The 26,679-nt window shown below is 34.8% G+C and overlaps 2 protein-coding genes across 2 annotated transcripts in view; one reads left to right on the top strand and one right to left on the bottom strand.

The window, feature by feature from the left end:
* Positions 1-23,620, bottom strand: part of LOC115422290 (plexin A3) — a 119,841-nt gene extending 96,221 nt beyond the window's left edge. The window contains exons 1-4 of the mRNA XM_030138534.1: positions 23,242-23,620; positions 17,466-17,566; positions 546-669; positions 295-451 (exon numbers count right to left, since the gene is read on the bottom strand). Of these exons, the coding sequence (XP_029994394.1) occupies positions 295-451; positions 546-669; positions 17,466-17,566; positions 23,242-23,292 (433 nt within the window). The 5' untranslated portion in view covers positions 23,293-23,620. The remainder of the gene's footprint in view (positions 1-294; positions 452-545; positions 670-17,465; positions 17,567-23,241) is intronic.
* A 221-nt stretch (positions 23,621-23,841) lies between these two features.
* On the top strand, positions 23,842-26,109 carry LOC115422044 (UPF0329 protein ECU05_1680/ECU11_0050-like; the record flags this gene model as incomplete). Its single annotated transcript, XM_030138090.1, has 3 exons — positions 23,842-23,872; positions 23,962-24,047; positions 25,966-26,109. Coding segments are annotated over exons 1-3 (261 nt in total), but the record flags the coding sequence as incomplete, so codon positions are not given.
* Positions 26,110-26,679: the final 570 nt, after the last annotated feature.

Here is a 26,679-nt window from a genome sequence, read left to right on the forward strand (position 1 = left end):
TTTTTTAATTATTTTTATTTTATCATTATTTTTTAAATTTATTTTTCAGAAGAAAATTTTTAATCGCATTGTTTTTTTCATGCCTAAAGAGGAATAAAAACACTCAGGAAAAATTTTTGATTAAGGTTCTCATAATTCGTGCATGAAAGGGTTAAAACAAGCAAAAAAATGCAAATTTTACAAAAAAAAAGAGGCTAAAAACAACCACAAAACACTGTAAAAGAAGCTAATACTCGACTAAATCACCTACAGTACTACACATTTCTGACATATATGCTATTTTTATTGACTTACCGTAAGTGTGTGTTTGCGTCGGCAGGTCTCTCAGTGACGGCGACATACACATGACCTGCCCCTTGGCCAGAACCTCGCCGGGGCTTTCACTCAGGTCCTCAAACACACAGGACACGCCCCCCGACAGCGCCGGGACATTCTGCACCCGGATGATCAACTAAGACAGAATGAAGACCAAAAATAAAATTCATCAACTGGAAACACTGATGACTCTGTGCTTTTATTGTGAAAATCCACGTATGCGCCTTTACCTGCGTTGCCGGCGATGTCACTGACATGTTTCTAGGGGTAACGGAGATGTCCACACATTGGTCCAGACGGGTATTGAAGTGCTGAGGCTCCTCCCACTTGTCACATGCTTCCCGTCTGGAACATCTGGAGGGGTCGAAGGTCACCACGGTCAATATATGATACTTATAAACAAATCTTCTGTAGCATCATCTGCTTTTTATAACGCCAAAAAAGAACACAAAACTCACTTATTTTGTGTAATTTATTGTTTCGTTTTAGGACTTCACATTCACTTTAACCCATAAAGACCCAAACAGTCACTAGTGACCAAAACGTTCCACTGATATGAAGTGTTTAATACCTGTTGATCCACTAATCCTATCAATCCATGTATATAATTGGTGTAAAGTACAGTTTGTCATCTTTTCATGGTCATCAGATATGACCCATTTGGATGTTCAGAGGCTCCATAGTTACCATGGAAACACCGTCATCTTCTACAACATTGATTCACCAGTAAAACCCATGAACTTTGATCAATGACAGTGGATGGAGCCATTTGTTTACTGATATCTTTACTGAAAAAGTCACTTTTTCTTCAGTTTTCTGTTTCTGATATAATGTCCCTTAACTTTAATCTGAGTTTTTATGAACCTCTACATCAGGGGTGTCAAACTCATTTGAATTCAGGGACCACATTTAGCCCAAATTGACCTCAAGTGGGCCGGACTAATAAAATAATAACAGTGACAAAAGTAAAATTATATTATGATCAGGTTTACATCTACAAAGTTTACTTAAAAATCTAAATAACATGAGTAACTTGAATTGTCTTAAGAAAAAACAAGTGCAATTTTAACAATATTATGCCTCGGTTTCTCAGTTTATCGTTTACACATGTGCATTACAATTTGCATTACAATCACATAAAACATTTAGTTACAGGCAGAATATTGGTAAAATTGCATTTACTTTTCTTAAGACATTTCCGTTTGTTCATATTTGCTCAGGTTATTCACATTTTTTATAAAAGTATAGTTTGGTAATGTGAACATTTTCATACAATTTTACTTCTTGCACCAAAAAACAAAGAGAAAATTTGGGGTTGTCATTATTTATATGTTATTACGATAATATTTTAATGGTCTGACCCATTTGACATCTAATTGGTCTGTATGTGGATTAATTGTTAATATCTTCAGTGTAATTTTTGCATTTCACAAATTCATCCCGCGGGCCAGATTGGACCCTTTGGCGGGCCAGGTTTGGCCCCCGGGCCACATGTTTGACACCTGTGCTCTATATGATCAGTGAATTACATTTAGGAGAATTCCTGATTTTCACTGAAAAAACACAAAATACAGCGAAGAATATTAGAATAAATAGTCATAAATCACTTAAGAAAAGTTCAATCTAGAGTAAAATTCATCTGGGAACTGACACAAAAGCAGCACTGGGTCTTTACAGGCTAAGTTGTTTTTTCTGTTTATTTTGTCATTTTTATCTCTTTAGTCGCATTCAAACAGACTTCCCCTTTCTCTCTATTCCTTAACCTGTTGACAGCGAAGTCGTAAAACAGCCCTGAATGTGATTTGTTAAACATATGATATGATGAATAAACACTGTAGGTGCGGCGGCGGTGATGGCAGACAGAAGCAGGTGAAGCAGGAAGCGGCAGCAGCTCGTCCATATGCAGCTCCATACAGAACATATCAGACTGCATTAATGATCTGTTTACTTCTAATTAACAACAGATGGATGTAGACACGAGGAGGAGGAGGAGGAGGAGGAGGAGGAGGAGGAGGAGGAGGAGGAGGAGCGAAGATGAAACACAAACCTGTCAGACTCTGCTGTTTGTTACTTGTGTCTGAGTTTTGGATTCTTAATAAAACATCAGTGTTTCTGTTTTTAACGGTAACATTTACTTCAGACTGTGAATGTTAAATCCTGCTGTCACTAGAGAATTTTATCCACAGTGATTCTTCAAAAAGTTACTAAATGGTGATTTTACGTAGACAGAACAGGGGTGTCAAACTCATTTTAGTTCAGGGGCCACATTCAGCCCGATATGATCTCACGTGGGCCGGACCAGTAAAATAATAACAGTGAAAAAAGTAAAATTAAATTATGATAATGTTAACGTCTACAAAAATCTGAATAACGTGAACAACTGGAAATATCTTAAGAAGAACAAGTGCAATTTTAACAATATTCTGCCTCAGATCATTAGTTTATCCTTTACACATGTGCATTAGAACTTACATTACAATTACAAATGCACAAAACATTTAATAACAGGCAGATTATTGGTAAAATTGCATTTACTTATCTTCAGACATTTCAGGTTTTTCACTTTTTTTGTAAAATAACAGTTTTTTTAATATAAACATTTTCATGTAATTTCACTTTTTTCCATTAAAACAAAGATAAAATTTGCTGTATTCATTATTTATAGGTTTAATATGATAGTATTTTACTGGTCTTACCCACTTGATATCTAATTGGTCTGTATGTGGAATCTGAATTAAAATGGTTTTGACATCCTCGATTGTTAATATCTTCAGTGTAATTTTTGGATTTCACAAATCCATCCTCGGGCCACATTGGATCCTTTGGCGGGCTGGATTTGGCCCCCAAGCCGCATGTTTGACACCTATGCCATAGAAGATATGGAAATATCTAACAGATGTAATACCACTGACAGCCACTAGATGCTGCTCTAAAACGTCCTAGTTCCCACACTGCAAATTAGTAGGTTTTTACAAAGATTAAAAAAAACAAAAACAAAAAAACAACTTAAATGTAGAGCTTTTAGATAATTTATATTGTTATGAGTTAATTCATGTTGTGTTCATATATCTGTAGACATGCTTATTTCTAGATTTAACAATTTTAATTAAAGAAATCTTGTCAAGTGAAATTATCTTGCAGCATGGAAAAATATTTCACTTGTTTTGATGACCTTTTCCTCAGATTTAGTGCTTTTAATCTTGTTTTTAGACATCCCTTTTTTGCAGTGCAGAGACTAAAAATGAACGTGTCTTTAAAAACATTGTCATTATTTGTTTTTTCGTCTGTCTAATTCATTTTTAGTTGAACCTTTGAATAAATACTCTGGTCCATCTGTCTTTTTTCATCAATTAATCAGATTTCAGGCTCCACTAACAAGACGGAAAAATGATCTTATTATACAAACTCTAAGTGAAGTTTACCATTTTACGTAGTCATTCAGCTAATGTTTAGCATGAGTTCCGCCCCTTTTGTCCAAATATGGTCACGTCAGGCTACAAACAGCCACAAATCACAGCTCAGACACCAATGGGTGATGTTACTGTTACTCTGTCCACTGATTATATACAGTCTACTGTCAACGTTCTCAACTGGTGGCTTGTGACCCAAATGTGGGTCACAGACTAATTACAACTGGGTCAAAAAAAGTGTAAACAACGACAACAAACAAACACAGTATTTAAATAGCCTTATACTCAGGGTATCTGCAGGTATGACTGTATTGCACAAATGCTAGGTGAAGTGTACCATTTTACAGTCATTAAGGTAGTCTTTAGCATTAGCTCAACCATGAATGCAACTCCACCCCCTTTTGTCCAAATATGGTCACTTCAGACACCAAACATCCAATACACTGACGGCCGAATCACAAAAATCAGATTTGCTTTGCTTTTATTCCTCCTTAGGCATGAAAAAAACAATGCGATCAAGTTTTTTTTTTCGAAGGAGTTCCAAAAATAACCATGCATTTAATTTTTGAAGTAAAGAAACATCTGTTTAAAACCCAATATCAGAAAGTGATTTGAAAACAATGAAATAAAAACATTTTTAATGCTGCTAATCTGATGTCTTCTGACATTTTAATATATTCTATTGTTAGTAATTACTCACTTCATGGAGATAATATGGAAAAAAAAAAACTTCTTGTCTAACAAATAACAACTGATTTACACTAAAAAATGTTACTGTAGATCAGGCTTACAAGAACAGCAAAGTTACAGTAATGGTCTGAATGTCAGGGTATGAGATGGTGCATAAGTGTCCACTGTGTCGGCTGATATGGAACTAAAACAACAAAACTCATTAACATACAAGAGAACAGCTGGAGAAGAACTGTCCACTGCAGTGACCTATGCATGAAAGGGTTAAAGTGTCCCGATACTTTTGTCCATATAGACGCGACTGTATATATTATTATCATGCAGTAGTCAGTGGTTGCCATGGTAATTTTATTGATAGATGTTGATAAAAAGTGATGCTGATTGAGTTCAATATGGATGTGTAAACACTGACAATAAAAAAGGCCTGAAACCCAACTGTGCGATGAGTCAGAACTAAAATATCAACCCACTAAAATGTCATTTAGAACCGAAATACGCAGTGTTTCCACTTAACAATGAGTGTTTAATACAGTGGGTTTTGTACAGTCTCATGGGCGCAGTCGTGATGTTCACTCCGTTTGTTATTACAGTGTTTTTTTGTGTAATATCGGGGGGGGGGGGGGGGGCTCACAAAGACATTGAACGTCCATGGATCAGCCTGTTTTTGTAAAGTACATTTGTTTGGTTTGAATAAAAGTGGGTCAGGACTTGATGAACATGGGAACAAGTGGGTTCCAAGGCCAGATTTGTGGAAAATAAGTGGTCTATGGTTCAGACAAACAATGAAACCATTTCAACAAGTGAAAAACTAATGTCCGCCAGTGCATGATTCACCTATAACGCTCTTTTTTTCCATCTGCAAATTATTTGTTATTATAGTAGACTTTAAAGATCCACTAAGAAACATGTGAAATACACTATGTGGACAAAAGTATGTGGACACGTTGAATTCAGGTGTTTCTTTTCTAACAGAGGTCTGGGATACAAAATAATAGTGACTAATGTTATAATATAGTTTTATATTGGGATAAATACCATTGTATTGGTTAGTTTGGTTTAAATTGTTATATTTGCTTCTAAAATGACTCAGAGATGGTTTTTACTTAATTTCTCCCAGCATTGATTTTGTTTTGTTTTGTTTTGTTTTAGAATAGAATAGAATAGAATAGAATAGAATAGAATAGAATAGAATAGAATAGAATAGAATAGAACAGTGGATGATTCACCTACAACGCTCTTTTTTTCCATCTGCAAATTATTTGTTATTATATTTGACTTTACAGATCCACTAAGAAACATGTGAAATACACTATCTGGACATAAATATGTGGACATGTTGAATTCAGGTGTTTCTTTTCTAACAGGGGTCTGGGATACAAAACAATAATGATAAATGACATAATATAGTTTTATATTGGGATAAATACCATTGTATTGGTTAGTTTGGTTTAAATTGTTATATTTGCTTCTAAAATGACTAAGAGATGGATTTTACTTAATTTCTTTCTGCATTGATTTTGTTTTGTTTTTTTTAGTTAGAACAGAATAGAATGGAATAGAATAGTGGATGGTTCACCTATAACGCTCTTTTTTTCCATCTGCAAATTATTTGTTATTATATTAGACTTTAAAGATCCACTGAGAAACATGTGAAATACACTATATGGACAAAAGTATGTGGACACGTTGAATTCAGGTGTTTCTTTTCTAACAGGGGTCTGGGATACAAAACAATAATGATAAATGACATAATATAGTTTTATATTGGGATAAATACCATTGTATTGGTTAGTTTGGTTTAAATTGTTATATTTGCTTCTAAAATGACTAAGAGATGGTTTTTACTTAATTTCTCCCAGCATTGATTTTGTTTTGTTTTTTTAGTTAGAATACAATAGAACAGAATAGAATAGAATAGACTTTATTTGTCACTTGCACAGATACATAGCAGTGTACTGTAAGTACATTGGAATTTTTGTGCGTTTCTCTGAGTCACGGAGTTAGAACAAGGTAAAGATATGACAAAAAAGACGGATACAAAACATAAACACAGCTAGAACATACAGCATAAAACACAGTTACTGCACAGACAAGCACAAATACACATTTGTAAAATAGAGTATTATAAAAAAAAAAAAGAAAAAGTAATAATTATCATAATAATAATAATAATAATAATAAGAGTACTGAGAGGTGACAACAAGTTATTGCACATTTGAATTAAAAGTACTGGGAGGTAGAGCAGGTAATAATATTGCACATTCAAATAAAACACTGGGAGGTAGAGTGGGTTATTGCACATTCAGTTAAGAGCATGTTATTAGTAAAGTATCTAATGATATTTTATCATACAGTATACATCCATTTTGTACATTTTTTTCCGACTGCACACTTTCATATTTTTAGATTTTTTAAAGATGTCTGTATCTATTGTATTGCTACTTGATGTACGTGCAGTGTCGCCGGTAGAGACCACCTGCAATTTCGTTGCACAACTGGTGTCATGAAAATTAAGCCTATTCTATTCTGTTCTGTTCTATTCTATTCTATTCTATTCTATTCTGTTCTGTTCTATTCTATTCTATTCTAATGAGGTTGACCATAAATTTCTAAAATATTTTTCATGCTCTGACTGTAAATAAGAATTTTCTACCACAACTAACCATCTTATTTCTTCACATTTCACTTAAGAAGAAAAATCTCCCATTAAACTTTAAGGAAATATTGATGTTTATAAACTACATGGACAAAAGTATTGGGACACATCATGTCTACAGCTGTAAGATGTCCTGTTGATGCTGATTTAATGGGAGATTTTTCTTCCTCAGTGAGATGTGAAGAAAGTAGATGGTTAGTTGTGGTAGAAAATTACCATTTACAGTCAGAGCATGAAAAATATTTTAGAAATTTAGAGGTAGGACATTTAAAATCATAACCATGGATTGAAAAAAAAAAAAAAATGTTGGGAGAAATTAAGTCAAAACCATCTCTGAGTCATTTTCTAAGCAAATATAACAATTTAAACCAAACTAACCAATGCAATGATATTTATCCCAATATAAAACTATATTCTGATATTTGTCATTATTGTTTTATAACCCAGACCCCTGTTAGAAAAGAAACACCTGAATTCAACGTGTCCCAATACTTTTGTCCAGATAGTTTAGTTTGATGACAAAGTTCAGTGATGTGTTTTTTACAAACCCAATACGATAAAGTCATGTTACTTAGTGTTTGTTGACAATAACTCAGGAATAGAAAATCTCAAAGCCAAAAACCCAGCGGGGCTTTTATTTTGAAGGCAGACCTCAGCAGGAACAGTGGAACTTCCTCCACCTGCCTGGACGCCCAACATTAAACAGACCGACGACGGAGTGTGAACCAGTAATAGAAACATTAATGACGCCTCTGGGGAAAACACACATGGTTAATCTGACACGTTTTCTTTGTTTCTCCGATTCTTCCACGTCTCGGCTGAAGGAGTGTCGAGGACGTCTTTGACGCTAAAGGACAGAATGTGGACGTCCACAGACTCATGGTCCGTCAGTTAATGTTAATGACCCCAAACGGAAAATAAGAAAACCAGTCACCGGTGTTTATCTGTGATTGTTTTATGAATTCGTCCTCATTCAAAGACTTTATTCTTTTAGAGGACAATGTTTTGGTTGACTTTAGAGCTACAGCGATTAATGGATTATTTGTTTTCTTACATAATTATGATGGTGTTTCTTGTCTTATTTAACCTAAAACTGTACCTTAAAGAACATACCATCATATTTAACCCTGTAAAGCCTGAACTATTAAATCACTAACAGGAAATTCCAGTTCTTTGAAAATGGAGCCTTTACTGGTCCTTCTGAACAACCAAAAAAAATGTTTTCAAATATCAACTTCCATGCATGAGTTTCAATTTTGTATCGTATTTGATACATTGGGTCTTAATTCTCAAATATTATAATTTTTGTACAAACAAAAATATAACACAAACATGTCTAACAAATTGGTAATTCCTTTTCACAGTTCTTCCTCCTTCCTCATTAATGACAGTTTTGTAGTGTCACTGGAAATGCCTCTGGTGAATGAAGTCCTCCCCCTGGTGGATTATCTGTGTATTGCATGTATCTAATTGTATGCATCAGGTTTTTCAAGAAAAGAAATATCACACTGATCATGTAGAGAGCTTCAAAACTCATGTATCAAATATGATATGTTTGGCGTTATAGGGTTAACTTATATAAACATATTTAATTAAAAAACAGACAATATTACAATGGAAATCTGTTTAATCCACATATAACTGCCTTTTTTTTTCCTTTTTTTTTTTTTTTTTTTTTTTTTTTACAAAAATTCCTTCTTTTTTGTCTAAATCCTCAAATACTCAATTTCTGGTTAAGTTTTTAGTTTTTCCTGGAAAATCTGGAAAAAAAGACTTATTATTATTCTAGTATTATTAGAAAGATGACAACATTAAGGTGATTTTATTGGGTAACATCATCACTGAACCACATGACAATGAATTTTTTTTTTTTTTTATCATTTCATTGTTTAGTCTCATCTTTTAATATGATACTAATTCATCAATGAACTCAACAGTCATTTCTTACTATTCAATTTATTGTTGGTTATTGCAAATGATGACATTTTTGTTTGTCTTTGTGACTCATTTGTTTATGAACTAAATGTTTTTTTCACTTGTTGTTGGTTCTTGTCAATTAAATCTTTAACACCATTAGAAGAAAGGGTTTTTTCAGCTGTAATAACTAATGAAGATCCCAAATAAAAACATACATAAACTTAGTTGTCAGATATCACTGATAAATCAGTTAGAAAAGTCTAAATTCTCTTATTGTGCGTCTTAATTTATAATATTTTCTGGTTTCTTTCCTTTTCTGTGACATTAAACTGAAATAAAACCTCATCCTGAATCGACATTTTCCGATTTTTAAATAACTGCTTGTAATTTCATTTAAAGAAAGTAATTAAAGACATATTTGTTGTCCATTTCTTTTGTACTTTTTCAATCATTAGACTCTTATTCTAATCCAGATAAAATATGCTTATGTTTAGAAGTTTAATACCAGAAAGTCTGGTTATATATGAGAACATTTGGCTTTGGTTTTTGCAGCGTAAGACTTTTTTTTTTTTTTTTTTTTAGCTTGGCTTGAAATTATAATTCGTGGCCTCCGTTTCGTTCTGATCAGCAGTTTTTAAACTCATTTGCATTATTGACTTTTGTGTCAGTTTTTTCCGTTTTATTGATTTAACTGTTCAAATTTGCATTATTATCATTTCATAGTTTTAAAGGATTCTTCTATAATCTATGAAACATTTGCGTTGTGTATGAAAGCAGGCGAATGAATAAAGCCCGGCTGAGTTTCCCTGATTAAAAATGTGGAATTAAAACACAAACATCGGTCTTGGCTCGCGTCTGCGTTTCTGACCACATTGTTTTAACCTGAGTCATCACACACACTTCAACACAACACACACCAACCCTCTGCTGACTCCTGATTGGCTGGTCACCAACCGTGAGGTCAGAGGTCACCGAGGACCACAGCTGACACCTGCACACACACACACACACACACACACACACACACACACACACACACACACACACACACACAGTATTTCCATGTGTTTATGGGATGTCACATTAGCATCCACTCATTTCCTGCAGATTCACTGTCAAACAGCTGATAATCCTCTGGTTTAAACGGTTCAGTTTTCCTTCCCTTTAGGTAATAAACACACACACACATACACACACACATGCTCCGTCCCTGTTGGACTCATGACTTCATCTGAAACTTCCTGACTTCCTCTCAGTGGGGTGGTTAAAGCCGAGGGGCTCGTCTCAGAGTTCAACTGGAGGTAAATCTCTGAAGGACGAACAGGTAAAAACCCACCAAACAACCTGGAGCCGATTTAACCGAGACGGATGAAGACGTTAAGAGTGGAAATGTCTGGGTTTTCAGTCAATCTTCATGATAACTGAAGCTGCAAACATAACCCATTCCACATTATGTTACTATTATATTTGAGACGTTGGACTGAAATGAGCCATTTCTGCTCCAGGTCTATGAAGGGACACATTTGTCTTCATGAAACTATAAAAAAAAAAACAACAAAATGATGTTTTTATGGTGCAGACTGGAGCTGTAACAGATCAGATCAGTGTTTCTGAGCTACAGATTGGATCAGAAATCAGATAAAGAAGAAAAAAATAAATAAATAAATAAAGCCAATGTCCCTGTATCTCACTGGCCTGTTCTATCAAGAATCAATACCAAGTTGAATTTGTGAGGTTGTCAGGTTCTGTTCTGTGGTAGAGTCCTGTGGTCTGCATGCAAGAGAAGTGGGTGGTACTTTCACTGGAGGAGAACTTAACTAATTCAATAAAAGTCCATATAGGACTTCTATTAGTGATCAATAGGAACTATATTGATATCTGTAACATTTTACGTGTTATAAACCATTAAAATATGGATCATTAGAAGTAGGGGTGTTGTTGGAGCCACTTATATTATTTATTAATATTTTGGATAATGGTAAATCAAAATAAGGCCAATGGTCATATTGATTAATGAATTATGATTGATTTCATATTGTTTTCAGCTGCTCACACCCTCCTCCTGATCAGACCGTCCTCCTCCTGTGATTAGGGAGACAGGACAGCTGGTTCAGGCCTTTGTCTGACTGTCATGAGGAAGGAGTGAGGACTGAGAAAGTTCATCTACCACTAAATACGCTATACCTGCTTAAGAATTTTTTTTTGTTTGATTATTGTGAAGTAGAAGTCAACCACGGAGAATATTTTTGTTGGAGAAAATACATTTTGATCATTTTTGAATATAGAAATATCTCCGCGAGTGCTTATTGGGGAATTTAGTGAGTCATAGACCTCCTCCTCAGACTACTCTGCTATTTTTATTTTTTTTTACCCTTTTTCTTTTTGAATGCAAGAGTAGCTGTAACAGGTGTAATGGTACAAAAAATTTCAGTTTGGTACGTTTTTGGTGGTACAGTGAAGAAGACCAAGGGAAGGGGGGGTGCGCTCTGTAACTAGACGGGACATTTCTACAAAATATTGTTCAGCCATTTGTGCATTAACAGGCACCCCACCAAGGTTATTATCGTTAACGAAAACTAATGACATGATGAAAACTACAATTGTAAAAACATTTTCGTTAACTGAAATAAATAAAAAGTATAATTAAAAGAAAAAACGATAACTAACTGAAACTGGATTGTGTGTTTATAAAACTAACTGAAACGTATAAAAATTATGGATGAAATTCCCTTCGTTTTCGTCTTTGTCAATGTCGGATTGATTCAAAATCAATTTATTTCCCTCAAGCAATTTTAGCTGCTGGCACCGTATGATATTTGACAGTCCGTCACTTCTCGTCACTTGTTGTTTAGAGTTGTCTTCTCATTCTCACTCTACCTGGAAACATGGAGACTAAAGTTGGGAGAAAGCAGCAGAGTCCTGTCTGGGATTTATTTGAATTCGACGGTGAAGAAGATAAAAGATATTAAAAAAAACTAAAACTAAACTGAAACTAAGCATTTAGAAAATACATGACCTCACTGATGCCACATACAGGTGCCAATTGATAACCTTGCTTTGAATAATAATATATATTTATTTTGCCGAACGCTGATTGTTTTGTTATTGTTATGTAATTATGTTAATTATGTTACTGTAATGTCTTTGTTTTGTGTTAAAAAAAAAGAAAAATGACTACTAAAGAATAAGTGGCAAAAAAAGGAAAAATCTAAATTTCTCAAAACTAAATAAACTTTGTAAACATTGTCCCAAGGAAGATATATATAAAATTTGAAATTAATCCGACCAGTAGTTTTGGAGAAGATTGTTGAAATGTAGACATCAGTGACCTTGAGTTTGACCCTTGAAGGTCACTCGAGGTCAAAGGTCATGGACCCAAATTAAAGTCCATACATGACTTTCTATCAGTGATTAATAGTAACTATATTGATATCTGTAATTATCGATATGTTATAAACCATCAAAATATGGATCATATTTAACATGACAAAAAATCAAAAATCAAAATATCTCCAAACTGTGAAAAAACATTGTAGACATTCTCCCAAAGAATCGAGCAAAAGCAAACGATGAATCATTTTGTAAGTGTTTTAGATCAATGTGAAATAAATTAACCCTACAGAACTGAACCTAAACCACTGATGTAAATAAAACATTTAAACATAAAAATGTTCATTCAGTTGTCAACAAATGTCAAAATCAATATTTATTTGAAGTTTAAAAGCTGATTGAATAGTGGTTTACAATGATTATTTCTGGTCAGAATGTGACAAATATTATATAATAATAATTAAAAATGTCAGTGTTGAGTAAAATGGAGTAAAACCAAAATCTGACATCTTCTGTAAGTGTTTAAATCATATATTTATTGTAATATAACTGAATATTATAACATTTATCATTACTGTTTTGTAGCCCAGTCCCTGATTTCAATGTGTCCACATACTTTTGTCCATATTTTTACTGTTATATTTACTATTAAAATATTATATTCAGCTGTTAAAGTCCAATATGAAGTCTGTTACCTACATCTGTATTTCAAAACTCGATAGATTTGGAAACAAATTGGATGAACTTTTCAGTAACTTTTTTTTTTTTTTTAAATTGTGAGTCCATTATATAACAAACTATTAAATAACTGTAACCACCTTCTTACAAAACCTAATATTCATCCCACTTAAACTAAATAAACAAACACAGAATTAAAACACAGGGAAAAATCAACACAACAAAGCTCATAAAATATGCGCAGAAGCGTCACGTCGGGGAATAAGAAGAATCTAAGCAGCGGCAGCAGGAGGCGAGAGCAACGACTTAGCACGAAAAAGTAAATAATGAGAGAAAGTTCTGAGAAAACAACAAATCAAAGCTGAAAAAGCCGACGCGGAGGACGGTTTTATTTATATTAATGCTTTACATAATTTTAAATGTCATTAACACTTCACCTATAATCAAATTTACATTTAGTTTTGCAGAAATAGTTCCACTTTCACAGTTTAACGGCTGTTTGTCTCAGTTTCAGGTTTATTTTTTTCACGTTCCAGTTGAATTATCATCATTTAGTTCAACTCAGTGTTGTTTTAGTCTTCTGATCTGTATTCTGTTCTTTTAATTTGGTGTAAAAATGCTGCTGGGATTCCTTTTATGTTCATTTTTGTCTTATTTTCTCTACTTTATTCCGAACAGGACACTTTATATTTGTACATCTGTTCGGAATTATCAGGTTTTTTTTGTTTTTCTTGTGTATCAGGATCTTAATGTCCAAGGGCAATAATACAGTTTTATGGATTAATACAAGGTTTGTTTGTTCGTTTGCGGTTTTGTTTGTGTAGGAAGAAGAAGAACTTAAGAACTCCATCAAAAAAAAAAAAAAAACAGAAATATAACAGAAATAAGAACATAATACAGACAGTTTCTCTATGTATTGGAAAATAAAAAAGAAGGTTGTTTTATAAGGACTTACATCATTATACGGCCTCAGTAACTGTATTCTCGACTGGCATTTTTACATTTTAATTCCACATGAAGCTGTAAAATAGTGGTAACAGAAAACTGTGGATCTTTAACTTCAGTAAAAGTAAATAAATAAATGTAAATATGTGGAAGTACTTCAATAGTGGCAAAAAGTGGCATTTTGTGCTTTTGTTTTGCTATAAAAATGTAAAAAAACCCAGAAATATAACAGAAATAAGAACATAATACAGACAGTTTCTCTATGTATTGGAAAATAAAAAAGAAGGTTGTTTTATAAGGACTTACATCATTATACGGCCTCAGTAACTGTATTCTCGACTGGCATTTTTTACGTTTTAATTCCACATGAAGCTGTAAAATAGTGGTAACAGAAAACTGTGGATCTTTAACTTCAGTAAAAGTAAATAAATAAATGTAAATATGTGGAAGTACTTCAATAGTGGCAAAAAGTGGCATTTTGTGCTTTTGTTTTGCTATAAAAAAGTTGTTTTTCCTTCATTTTTTGTCTTATTTTCTCTACTTTATTCTGAACAGGACACTTTATATTTGTACATCTGTTCAGAATCTTTTTTTTTTATTTTTCTTGTTTGACAGGATCTTAAAATCTATGGACAATAATACAGTTTTATGGATTAATACAAAGTTTGTTTGCTGTTTTGTTTGTGTAGGAAGAAGAACTTAAGAACTCCATCAACAAATTGGTAAAAAAAAAAAAAAAAAAAAAAAGGAAATATAATATAAATAAGAATGTAATACATAAAGTTTCTCTGTATATTGGAAAATAAAAAAGAAGGTTGTTTTATAAGGATTTATATCATTATACGGCCTCAGTAACTGTATTCTCGACTGGCATTTTTATATTTTAATTCCACATGACACTGTATAATAGTGGTAACAGAAAACTGTGGATCTTTAACTTCAGTAAAAGTAAATAAATAAATGTAAATAATGTAGAAGTACTTCAATAGTGGCAAAAAGTGACATTTTGTTTTGCTGTAAAATGATGTTTTCCCTTCATTTTTGTCTTATTTTCTCTACTTCACTCCAAACAGGACACTTTATATTTGTTCATCTGTTCAGAATCATCAGTTTTTTTGTTTTTCTTGTGCATCAGGATCTTAAAATCTATGGATGATAATACAATTTTATGGATTAATACAAGGCTTGTTCGTTTGTTTGTTTCATTCATGTAGGAAGAAGAAGAACTTAAGAACTCCATCAACAAATAAGTAAAAAAAAAAAAAAAGCAGAAATGTAACAGAAATAAAACCGTAATACATAAAATTTCTAAGCATATTGGAAAATAAACAAGAAGGTTGTTTTATATGATTTATATCATTATATTACCTCAGCAACTGTATTCTCGACTGGCATTTTTATATTTTAATTACACATGATGCAAGAAAATAGTGGTAACAGAAAACTGTGGATCCTTAACTTCAGTAAAAGTAAATAAATTAATGTAAATAATGTAGAAGTACTTCAATAGTGGTAAAAAGTGACATTTTGTGTTTTTGTTTTGCTGTAAAAACATTATTTTTCCTTCATTTTTTATCTTATTTTCTCTACTTCACTCCAAACAGGACACTATATCTGTACATAAATCAGTAATCCTCATTTTTTTTTTGCTTTTCTTGTGTATCAGGTCAGAAAATAAAGACTGATTTTTAAAGTCTAAAGGAGACCCAATATTGTCTATGGACAATAATACAGTTTTATGGATTAATACAAGGTTTGTTTGTTCGTTTTGTTCATGTAGGAAGAAGAAAAACTCAAGTACTCTATCAACAAATAAGAAAAAAAACCTGAAATATAACAGAAATAAGAACACAATATATAAAGTTTCTCTACATACTGGAAAATAAACAGAAAGAAGTAAACATTTCAGGTTGTTTTGTCGGTTTTATATCATAGTAAGGCCTCAGTAATTGCATTTCTGTCTGGGATTTTTTAAATTTTAATTCCACATGATGCTGTAAAATAGTGGTAACAGAAAACTGTGGATCTTTAACGTCGGTAAAAATAAATAAATACGTAAATAATGTAGAAGTCTTTTTGTTTTGCTGTAAAAATGATGTTTTTCCTTTATTTTTTATCTTATTTTCTCTACTTTACTCCAAACAGGACACTTCATATCTGTAGATAAATCAGTCATCATCTTTTTTTTGTTTTTCTTGCGCATCAGATCAGAAAATATAGACTGATTTTAAAAGTCTAGTCACAATAATACAGTTTTATGGATTAATACAAAATTTGGTTGTCTGTTTACCATTTTGTTCGTGTAAGAGGAAAGAAAATTTAGGAACTCTATCAACAAATCAGTAAAAAAAACAGAAATATAACAGAAATAAGAATGTAATACAGATAGCTTCTCTACATATTGGAAAATAAACAGGAGGAAGTAAAGACTTAAAGTTGTATTGCAGTTTTATATCATTGTACGACCTCAGTAATTGCATTTCTGTCTGGGATTTGTACATCTGTAATGACAATAAAGATAATTTTATTCCATGCGATGCTCTAAATGAGTGTTAATAGAAAACTTTAGATGCTTAATGTCAGTAAAAGTAAATAAATAAATATGTGAATAATGAAAAAATACTTCACTGGAGGCAGAAAGTAGCATTTTGTGCTTTTAATTGCTGTAAAAATCCAGTTTTTCCTCCATTTTTTGCCTTATTTTCTCTACTTTACACCAAACGCGTAGTTTATATTTGTACATAAATCAGTAATCATCAGTTTTTTCATTTTTCTAGTGTATCCGGTCAGAAAATATAGACTTTAAAATATATAGATTTTAAAAGTCTAGGGACAATAATACAGTTTTATGGAATACGACAAAGTTTGTTTGTATGCTGTTTCATTCACATAAAGATAATTTAGGAACTCTATCAAAAAATCAGTAGAAAACAGAAATATAACAGAAATAAGAATGTAATACATACAGTTTCTCTACATATTGGAAAACAAACATGAGGAAGTAAACACTTAAAGTTGTATTGTAGGTTTTATATTGTACAGCCTCAGTAAATGCATTTCTGTCTGGGATTTGTACGTTTGCAATGACAATAAAGATCATTTTATTCCATGTGATGCAGTAAATGAGTGTTAATACAAAAATGTAGATATTTAATGTCAGTTAAAGTAAATAAATAAATATGTAAATAAATAAATAAAGTAAAAGTACTTCATTGGAGGCCAAAAGTAGCATTTTGTGCTTTTGCTTTGCAGTAAAACTCCTGTTTTTCCTTCATTTTTTGTCTTATTTTCTCTACTTTACGCCAAACAGCATAGTTTATATTTGTACATAAATCAGTAATCATCTTTTTTGTGTGTTTTTCTTGTGCATCAGGTCAGAAAATACCACAGATCTTAAAGTGTATCACTGTAAAACTGCATCAATACTGGACTATGAATCCAGACTGAAAACAACCATCAGTCTAGACTCTAGAACGGATAAATGTCGACGGTACAGTTGTGATGGTAGACGTGAAGGTTCTTACTTGTTGAAGAGGACACACCATCCACAGTGAGGGTCTCCGGACCCCAGACAGTCTGAACAGCTGCTGTACTGTTCACAGCTCTCCACAGGAAGCCGGGTCACCTGCAAACACAACACACACACACACACACACACACACACACACACACAATCTGTCAACAATAATGTTAACAATATGAAGACGATATGTGAACAATAGGTCAACACTGTGTAAACGCTCAATACGATAACATTTAGAAGAAGTCAGGGAATTGAAAAAAATACAAATCAGATCCCTGAAGGCTTTAATTAAACAAACAAAAAGGGATGATTTTCAGTTATTTGACTTATCCACTGATTTTAACCTTTATATTTTATGACTTTATCTGATATTGTAGAGCAGGGGTGTCAAACATGTGGACCAAAAGGTCCAATCTGGCACGTGGGATGAATTTACAAAGTGCAAAAATTACACTGAAGGTATTAATGATTATATTTAGGTGGGGGGGGGGCTGATCTGTTCTAGTTACTCAGAGGTTGTGATGCTGTTACTTTAGTGGTCCGGCCCACTTGAGATCCAATTGGGCTGAATGTGGCCCCTGGAAGAAAATGAGTTTGACACCCCTGGTCTACAGACTATATTATGGTTTTATGGGTTAATGTATGTATGAAGGTGAACTCAAATAATCCAGAAACCACAAATATAACACAAAAGAAAGGAAAAAAAAACACAGTACTGTGCAAGAATCTTATAAATATATGATCAAATATTATTATTATTATTTTTAAAGGTACGGGAGATTTTCGTGACCAATTTTTCATCAAATCTGTCAAACCTCAGTCATATCCTCAGTATCACAAATCTGTCTTTCTGTGATTACTCACCTGAATCTCTTGCATTACGGTGAACAGTTTCTTAGTGCCATCCACCATAAACAAACCCTTTGTTTACAAACAGAGCCAGGAGGTCACTTGGGCATCTTCGGAATTTTGTCGCGATGTGCATTGTGGGAAGCGAAGGCTCACGCAGCCGCCTGACAGCGGCAGCTGGAACAGACTCGACGCGGAAACAGCAGAAGCTCCCTTCCCTCTATGCATATTCCTCCAGCCGTTTCCGCGTCATGTTTGTTTCATCCATATAATATCATATGGTTGCGCTGCCACTGCCACTGTCAGGCGGCTGCGCGAACCTCCCTTTCCCACGATGCACGTCGTGACAAAATTCCGAAGATGCCCAAGTTACCTCCCGGCTCGATTTGTAAAACACATGGTTTGTTTTTGGTGGGTGACACTTCGAAATTGTTCACCGTAATGCAAGAAATTCAGGTGAGTAATAACAGAAAGACTTACAGATTCATGATACTGAGGATATGAATGAGGTTTGACAGATTTGATGAAAAATTGGTCACGAAAGCCTTCCGCACCTTTGAATATGTATGATTATTATACTTATAATGGCTAAAAACGTCAAAACTGAGTAAAAATAAACATTCTGTAAGTGTTTTATATCATAGTGTAAACAAAATTAACTGTAAAGAACGATCTATCTGTCTGTCTGTCTGTCTGTCTGTCTGTCTGTCTGTCTGTCTGTCTGTCTGTCTGTCTGTCTGTCTGTCTGTCTGTCTGTCTGTCTGTCTGTCTGTCTGTCTGTCTGTCTGTCTGTCTGTCTGTCTATCTATCTATCTATCTATCTATCTATCTATCTATCTATCTACCTGTGAATTTAATAATAATGCTGTACTTTTTTGATAAATAACAACACCAGGCTTTTTAAATTTCTTCTAATTCCTGTTTTTGCTCCAAATTTTATCAATTTGATTTTTTTTTAATAAAACACATTTGACAAATCTCTTCCAAATCTTTCTTTTTGCTGTGCACATTGATGGATGAACAGGCTGATTGACTGATTTATTGATTGATTGAAACACCAGGAAAACCCTTTTACAAACACATTACAAACATGTAAATACTGACTTTAATTTGATGTTTTATTATATTTATTAATATGTATTATTAAATAAATGGGCGTGATATTGATTTCTGGTCATATGGCAGCTCTGAAATCATTCCCACATCATTCATTTGTGTGTGTGTGTGTGTGTGTGTTATCACAGTGTGGTCTGTGGTTTTTCCACACTCACTAACACAGCCTGAGGCCTGTGTGTAACACATTTGTCTTGATTTTGCAGACAGTTAGTCAGTTCAGCAGCAGAGTGAGGGTGTATGTGTGCAGCGTCGTCTTCTACCCAGAAGCCCTTGCAGCGTGGAAACACAGCGGGATGCAGACACACTGTCCCATTCATACGTTCACACATGAATACATACATTGTGCGTCTGTCTTCCGTGACCTCGTATCTGTGTGATTTAATGATGCTCCTTTCTGTCTGTCTGAACGCTTCATTCATTCATAAACGCTCTCATAATCACGTCACGTTTTCGCTGTATTCACGACGAGACGAGCGCACGGCAACGAGGCGGTGGTGGACGAACCTGAGCTCATTCATGGGTGAAACGTGGATCAGTGGAGCAGCTGTTCACTGACATCAGACCCCAACCACTGACCGACATTAAACCCAGCCCTGCTTCCTCTCAACGGGACCATCAGATGCATCATGGGACAAACACAGTGTGCGGCACGGCACCAGAGCAGCCATTCTCACATTCACAACTTCCTGTCTGCAGATGTTCATCCAGCACAACCTGCGCGCGTACACACACACACACACACACACCACACACACACACACACACACACACACACACACACACACACACACACACACCACACACACACACACACACACAATATAGGATGTTAAACCATCTCAACAGAACAATTCAAATCACAGGGGTCAAACTCATTTCAGTTTCACCTTCAGTCCAATATAATCTGAAATGGTCGAACCAGTAAAATAATAACTGCAAAAAAAAAAAAAAAAAGTAAAATGACATCATGAATGTGTTTGTATCTAAAAAGTTTCCTTAAAAATGTGAATAACATGAACAACCTGAAATTTCTTAAGAAAAATAAGTGGAATTCTTACAATTTTTTTTACCTCAGTTTATCATTTACACATGTTCATTACAACTTACGGATCACAGTGGATCTACAAATACACAAAACATTTAATAACAGGCAGAATATTGATAAAATTACACTTACTTCTATTAAGATATTTCAGGTTGTTTATATTTGTTCATGCTATTAACATTTTGTGTGAAAGGATAGTTTGTAAATGTAAACACTTCGATGTAATTTTGGTTTTTGTACTAAAAGATTTGGATTTGTCATTATTTATAGGTCATTATAACTGTATTTTATTTGTCTGATTCAGTTTAGATCATATTGGTCTGTATGTGGAACCCTTTTAACACCACTGATTGTTTATATCTTTGGTGTCATTTTTGCATTTCATGGGTTGGACTGAACCCTTTGGCAGGCTAGTTTTGGCCCACAGGCTGTATGTTTGACACCTGTGATTTAAAGGGTTGTACAGATATTTTTCAGTTTTAAAAAATGCATAAAGAGCCAAAATCTGAAAATATCAACTTGAAACTTGCGTGATTGTTTAATTTGAGTTGTTTTGATCATGTAAACTAACTTATACAGGCAATTTTGCTTTATTTTGATGCACTAAGGGTATAGATGAGGGTGTAGGTGACTGTAAAGGACAGACTAAAGATAATTTTTCTATTTTTTATGTTTTTGTAAGAAAAAATAAAAACAAGAACCATATTCTTCTTACTGCTCCTTTCCATTGATGTGTGTTGATTTATATATACAGTCGCGGAAAAAATTATTAGACCATCAAAAGTCATCAAAAACAATGGTTATGCAATCGAGTCCTAACTCCTGTGTGTATCATGTGACTAAAACAGACAGAAAAGAAAACATGGAATGTCTAAAAGCACTGTTTTTGTCAGTACAATGCCATAGATATTGATGTAAGAACTGAAGTGATTTTGGTTATTGTCAAGAAAACATGTTAAATGGATACATATCAGCTCTGAAATTAAACTACTATGAGCTATTTTTGTTGTTATCATTATATTTTTCCAAACAAATGTACCTTTAGTTGTACCAGGCATTAAAATGAACAAGAAACTGAAGAAAACAAGGGGTGGTCTGATCATTTATTCCATGACTGTATAATGAAGTTGTGTGGCAATTATATGTTGCATTATTGTGCACTTTCATGAAAGTAACAAACAAAAAATAATGTGTCTGCACTTGAAAACTCTGAGCCTTCAGTCCACGCCAAAGTTTTTGCATATACGGGTGGACAGACGGACGGACGACAAACTGAGGACAATACCATTTACCCTGTGATGAGGGCCGAGGGGAAAAACTGAAATGAATGAAATGAAATCTCACTTCAGACACCTGTTTGTGTATAATGTAAGTATTTTCTTCAAATCCATGGCTGAGATTTGGTAAAAAAAATTTTTTAAAGGGGTCATATTTTGCTAAACCCACTTTTATTAGTCTTTGGCAAGGCAAGTTTATTTGTATAGCACATTTCAGCAACAAGGCAATTCAAGGTGCTTCACACAAGACATTGAAATAAAAAAAACAAAAAGAAACACATTTAAAACATTGTAAAAGAAACATGTAAAAGGTGATTAAAAGCAGCAAGTAAGAAAACAACACATAAAATAATAAATAAATAAATAATAAATGAATAAATAAATAAAAACACACACATATTAAAGTAAGAGTTACAGTGCAGAGTTTCAAAAGAGAATATAAAATTTAAAAAGTCAAAAGCCTTTTAGTCAAAGGCAGCAGTGAACAGGTGAGTCTTTAACCTGGACTTAAAAGAACTCAGACTCTCAGCAGACCTGATATTTTCTGGTAGTTTGTTCCAGATATACGAAGCATAGAAACTGAACGCTGATTCTCCATGTTTAGTTCTGACTTTGGGAACACAGAGCAGACCTTTGGTTCATTTATTTGTGTATTTGGACCCTAATAGTTCATAAAGTTTGAATTTGAACCCTCCAGGTGCTGCAAAACTATCTTTATATTCATTTGGGCAAAAATCAAGTGGATTTCTACAACCTGTTTTAATTCCTTCTTAATTTGTTACGTTTTATCACTAGTTACGTCACGACATTTGCACATATAAGGTCCAGACTTCCGACGAACATTTCTCCGAGTACGACATAATTGTTTATCAGCAGCAGCGGTTGTAGTCCATACTGAAAATATGTCCAAACTTGGAGCCGATTACCTAAAATGTTCAGTTGTTGGCTGAACAGGACAGAGCAGCACAGCCAACAACCTGGAGGGGGCGGGGCCTGAAGTGGCTCATGTACATTTAAAGGGCCAGCGCTCCAAACCACCTTTCTGGTGTCATTACTCAGAAATAGGGTTGAAGATGGACCTGTGGAGTTGAACGAATGAAGAATTCAGACCCAAGCAGAGCATTTACAGTTTATGGAGACCACAGGGAAATGTTGGAAAATGAAGAATTCCATTTAAAAAAAAAGCAAAATATCACTCCTTTTAAAAAAAAAAAGTGTGATTATTGATTAAATAAATATAGTGATTTGTGTTTTTGCTTGGTTTATGAAAAAAAGTTGACTGATGCTTCAGACATGTTGTACTCAATGCCACTGGATCTAAAATATGAAAAATAAAACGGTCTGAACATAGTCAAACCTCTTGTTTTGCTTTTTTCCTGTCTTTTATAAAAACAGCATTGAAAACAGATTGATTATTGATTGATTATTGATTCCTGATCAGCCCGTGTACGTTCATTCATTCATGTGTTTTTCTGTGTTTTCAGTCGTACCTGTTTGTCACTCAGCAGGTAGATGTACATGTGGTCCGGACTGAACACCATGTCTCTGAGGATTGGCTTTCCCTCCACCACCGTCACCGTTTCGTACAGTAAAGCATTCTGGGCCGGCGGGGGGATCCCATCCACACGAATCTGAAAAACACGAGCAAATTAAACCACATTAGTTCATGTTACATTAAACAAGACAGAAACAAACAGCGGGGATGTCTCACTCTGAGCCAAAGTGTGGGACCGTTTGAGATTAACATAAAATTATCCGCCATTTTGCAGACATGAGACCAAGTAATGGGATTAGATTTCACTGGAGAGGAGGAGGATGAGGATGATGATGGTGATGTGGAGCTGTGTGATGTAAAATACAGCAGAGGTCTGATGAGGAGACTGTTTGAAAATGTGGAGCGACTAAAATAAGATCCCCCAAATCTCCCCAAACCGCCCGCCTCACTGTGCATGACCCAGAAAAACACCACCGAGGAAGAGGAGGAGGAAGAGGAGGAGGAGGAGGAGGAAGGAAAGGAAGGGAGGGAGGGGATCAAGGACAGACAGTAGGAAGGAAAAAAAGATGAAAGGAGAAGGAAAAGAGACGCAAGGATGAAAGAAAGTCAGGAGATAAGAGTGAGAGGTGAGAAGAGGAGGAAACGAAAGACAGGAAGGATGGGAAGGATGGGAAGGATACGAGGTAAGATGAAGGAAGTAAGGTGTAAGAAAAAGGAGAGATAGGAAAGATAAGGGGGGAAAGGAAAGGATGTGAGGAGGAACAAAAGAAAGACCTGAGAGCTAAAGAAAGGAAGGAATATGTGATGAAAATAAGGAAAAAGGAAAGAAGGTCTGAAGGAAGGAAGGAAATGCAGAGAAGTGAAATAAAAGACAGACAGAACAAAGTATTAGAGGAAGCTAACAAAAGGATGCAAGGAGGGAGATAAAGATGTGATGGAAGGAAGGAAGGAAGGAAGGAAGGAGAGGAATAAGGAGGGAAGAATGTAGGCAAGGTAGGAAATGGGAAAGAAAAGAAACTGAGGAAGAAAAGGGAGAGAAATGATAAAAAGAGCAATAAAATGGAAAAAGCCAGAAAGAAGGGAAGAAGGAAAGGGACACAAAAGAGTAGGAAGGAAGGAGATAATAGAAAAGTAAGAACAGGAGAAAGAGCAGAAGAGAAATGAAAGAAAAGACAGACAGAATAAGGAGTGAAGGAAGGAAAGGATGCAAGGAGGGAAATAAGACAGTGAAGGAAGGAAGGAAGGAAGGAAGGAAAAGAGAGAAAAGAGGATCTGAGGTAGAAAAGAAGAGAAATGATAAAAAAGGAGGATAAAAAGGAAGGTAGGAAATGATGGAAAAGTAAGAAGGAAAGAAAAGGAAAGGTCTGAAGGAAGGAAATATACAGAAAAAGAGAAAAAACAGGAAAGGAAAGGAAAGGAAAAGAAAAGAAAAGAAAGGAAAGGAAAGAGATGAAGGAAGGTAAGGAGGGAGGAAGGAGAAGAATAGGGAAGGAAAGAGGGGAGGAAACAAGAAATATAATAAAAATGGCAACAAAATGACAAGGAAAGAAGGACACAGAAGTAGAGAGGAAGGAAGGAAGGAAGGAAGGAAGGAAGGAAGGAAGGAAAAGACAGAGAAAAGAGGATCTGAGGTAGAGAAGAAGAGAAATGATAAAAAAAGAGGATAAAAGGAAGGTAGAAAATGATGGGAAAGTAAGAAGGAAAGAAAAGGAAAGAAGGTCTGAAGAAAGGAAATATAGAGAAAAAGAGAAAAAACAGGAAAGGAAAGGAAAGGAAAGGAAAGGAAAGGAGGAAACAAGAATGATAATAAAAATGGCAACAAAATGACAAAGCGACGAAGAAAAGGACATAGAAGTAGAGAGGATACAAGGAAGGAAGGAAGGAAGGTAAAAGAGGAACAAAGGGAGCATTGAAGGAGGGGTGTGTGTACTTGTGTGAGTGTGTTAATTAGCTGTCTGCTCGTTAAGCAGCCGGGCTTAATTAGAGCCGACGAGATCCCCACAAACACACACAAAGACCCACAAAAGGCAGTAACACACAGCGATGAGGCAGCAGGTCTGACTCACAACGGAGCCCACAGTTACACAATCCTGTTTCACGGAGACTCACATCCACATCCACATCCACAGCAGCAGCAGCAGCAGCAGCAGCAGCAGCGAGGGAGGAGACGCTAAAGTAGGACACTGCAGCAGACGCAAAACACAACGCACACAAGTTTATGACAGAAATCTGCACCGGGCGAAAGCTGACGTTAAAACACACACACGGTTCTGATGGTGAAATGAAACGCACAGGCTGACGAACGGACTACGCAAACGAACCGTCAACCACGAAACACGAAAAAACTGGATGAAAAACTGAATGAAAAACTAGACAAACTGAAGTCAAAGGAAGTGAAACGGTTTAATGTCCAAATGAAGCGTAAAAAGCTGCAGATTTGATGAATGGATTTGGAAGCAGGTTATAGATACAGGATGAACAGATGAAAGAAAGAAAGAAAGAAAGAAAGAAAAAGGAGGAAGAGGAGAAAGAAAAGAGAAAAAGAAAAAGTGAAGGAGGAAGAGAAGGAGAAAAAAGAAGAGAAGAAAGAGAAGAACAAGGAGGAAAAGAAGATGAAAGAAAAGAAGAGAGAAAAAGAAAAAGAAGAGGAAAAAGTGACGGCAGAAGAGAAGGCGCAAAAGAAGAGGAGAAGAAATAGAAGAACAAGGAGGAGGAAAAGAGGAAGGAAGAGAAAAAGGAGGAGGAGAAAGAAGAAAAGAGAAAAAGAAAAAGTGAAGGTAGAAGAGAAGGAGAAGAAGAAAAAGAGAAAGAGAAGAACAAGGAAGAGGAAAAGAAGAAGACAAAACAAAGTTATAGAAGGAGGAGAAAGAAAGAAAGAAAGAAAGAAAGAAAGAAAGAATGAAAGAAAGAGAAAAAAAGGAAAAAGAAAAAGAGAAGGCAGTAGAGAAGGAGGAAAAGAAGAAAGAGAAGAAAAAGGAGCAGGAAAAGAAGAAGAAAGAGAAAAAGAAAGTAAAGAATGAGGAGGAAAAGAAGAAAGAAGAAAAGAAAGAAGAAAGAAAAGAATAAGACAGAAAGAAGAAAAAAGAGAGAAAAGAAAGAAGAGGAGTATGAAAAGAAGACTGAAAAGAATATGAAAGAAAAAAGAGAAGAAAGAGAAGATGAAGAGGGGGAGAGGAAGTGACCCGTGACCTTTGACCCCTGACTCCAGGCTGGAATCAAACCGTCAACACCTGCTTTGTCCTCCTTCAGCCTGAGGACGGCCTCCCAAACACACAGCCTCTGTGTGTGACCTCTGACCTCTGACCCACAGACAATCTGTCTGCTGTGAGCGCGCTCATTAACCCACAGGATCATGTGACAATAACAGACAGACGAGTCCACCTGCGTCCAGATGGAACCAGACTGAGATCCTCCACATGTGGACCAGGCTTTA

The sequence above is a fragment of the Sphaeramia orbicularis genome, chromosome 7 (assembly GCF_902148855.1).
Source record: "Sphaeramia orbicularis chromosome 7, fSphaOr1.1, whole genome shotgun sequence".
NCBI lineage: Eukaryota > Metazoa > Chordata > Actinopteri > Kurtiformes > Apogonidae > Sphaeramia > Sphaeramia orbicularis.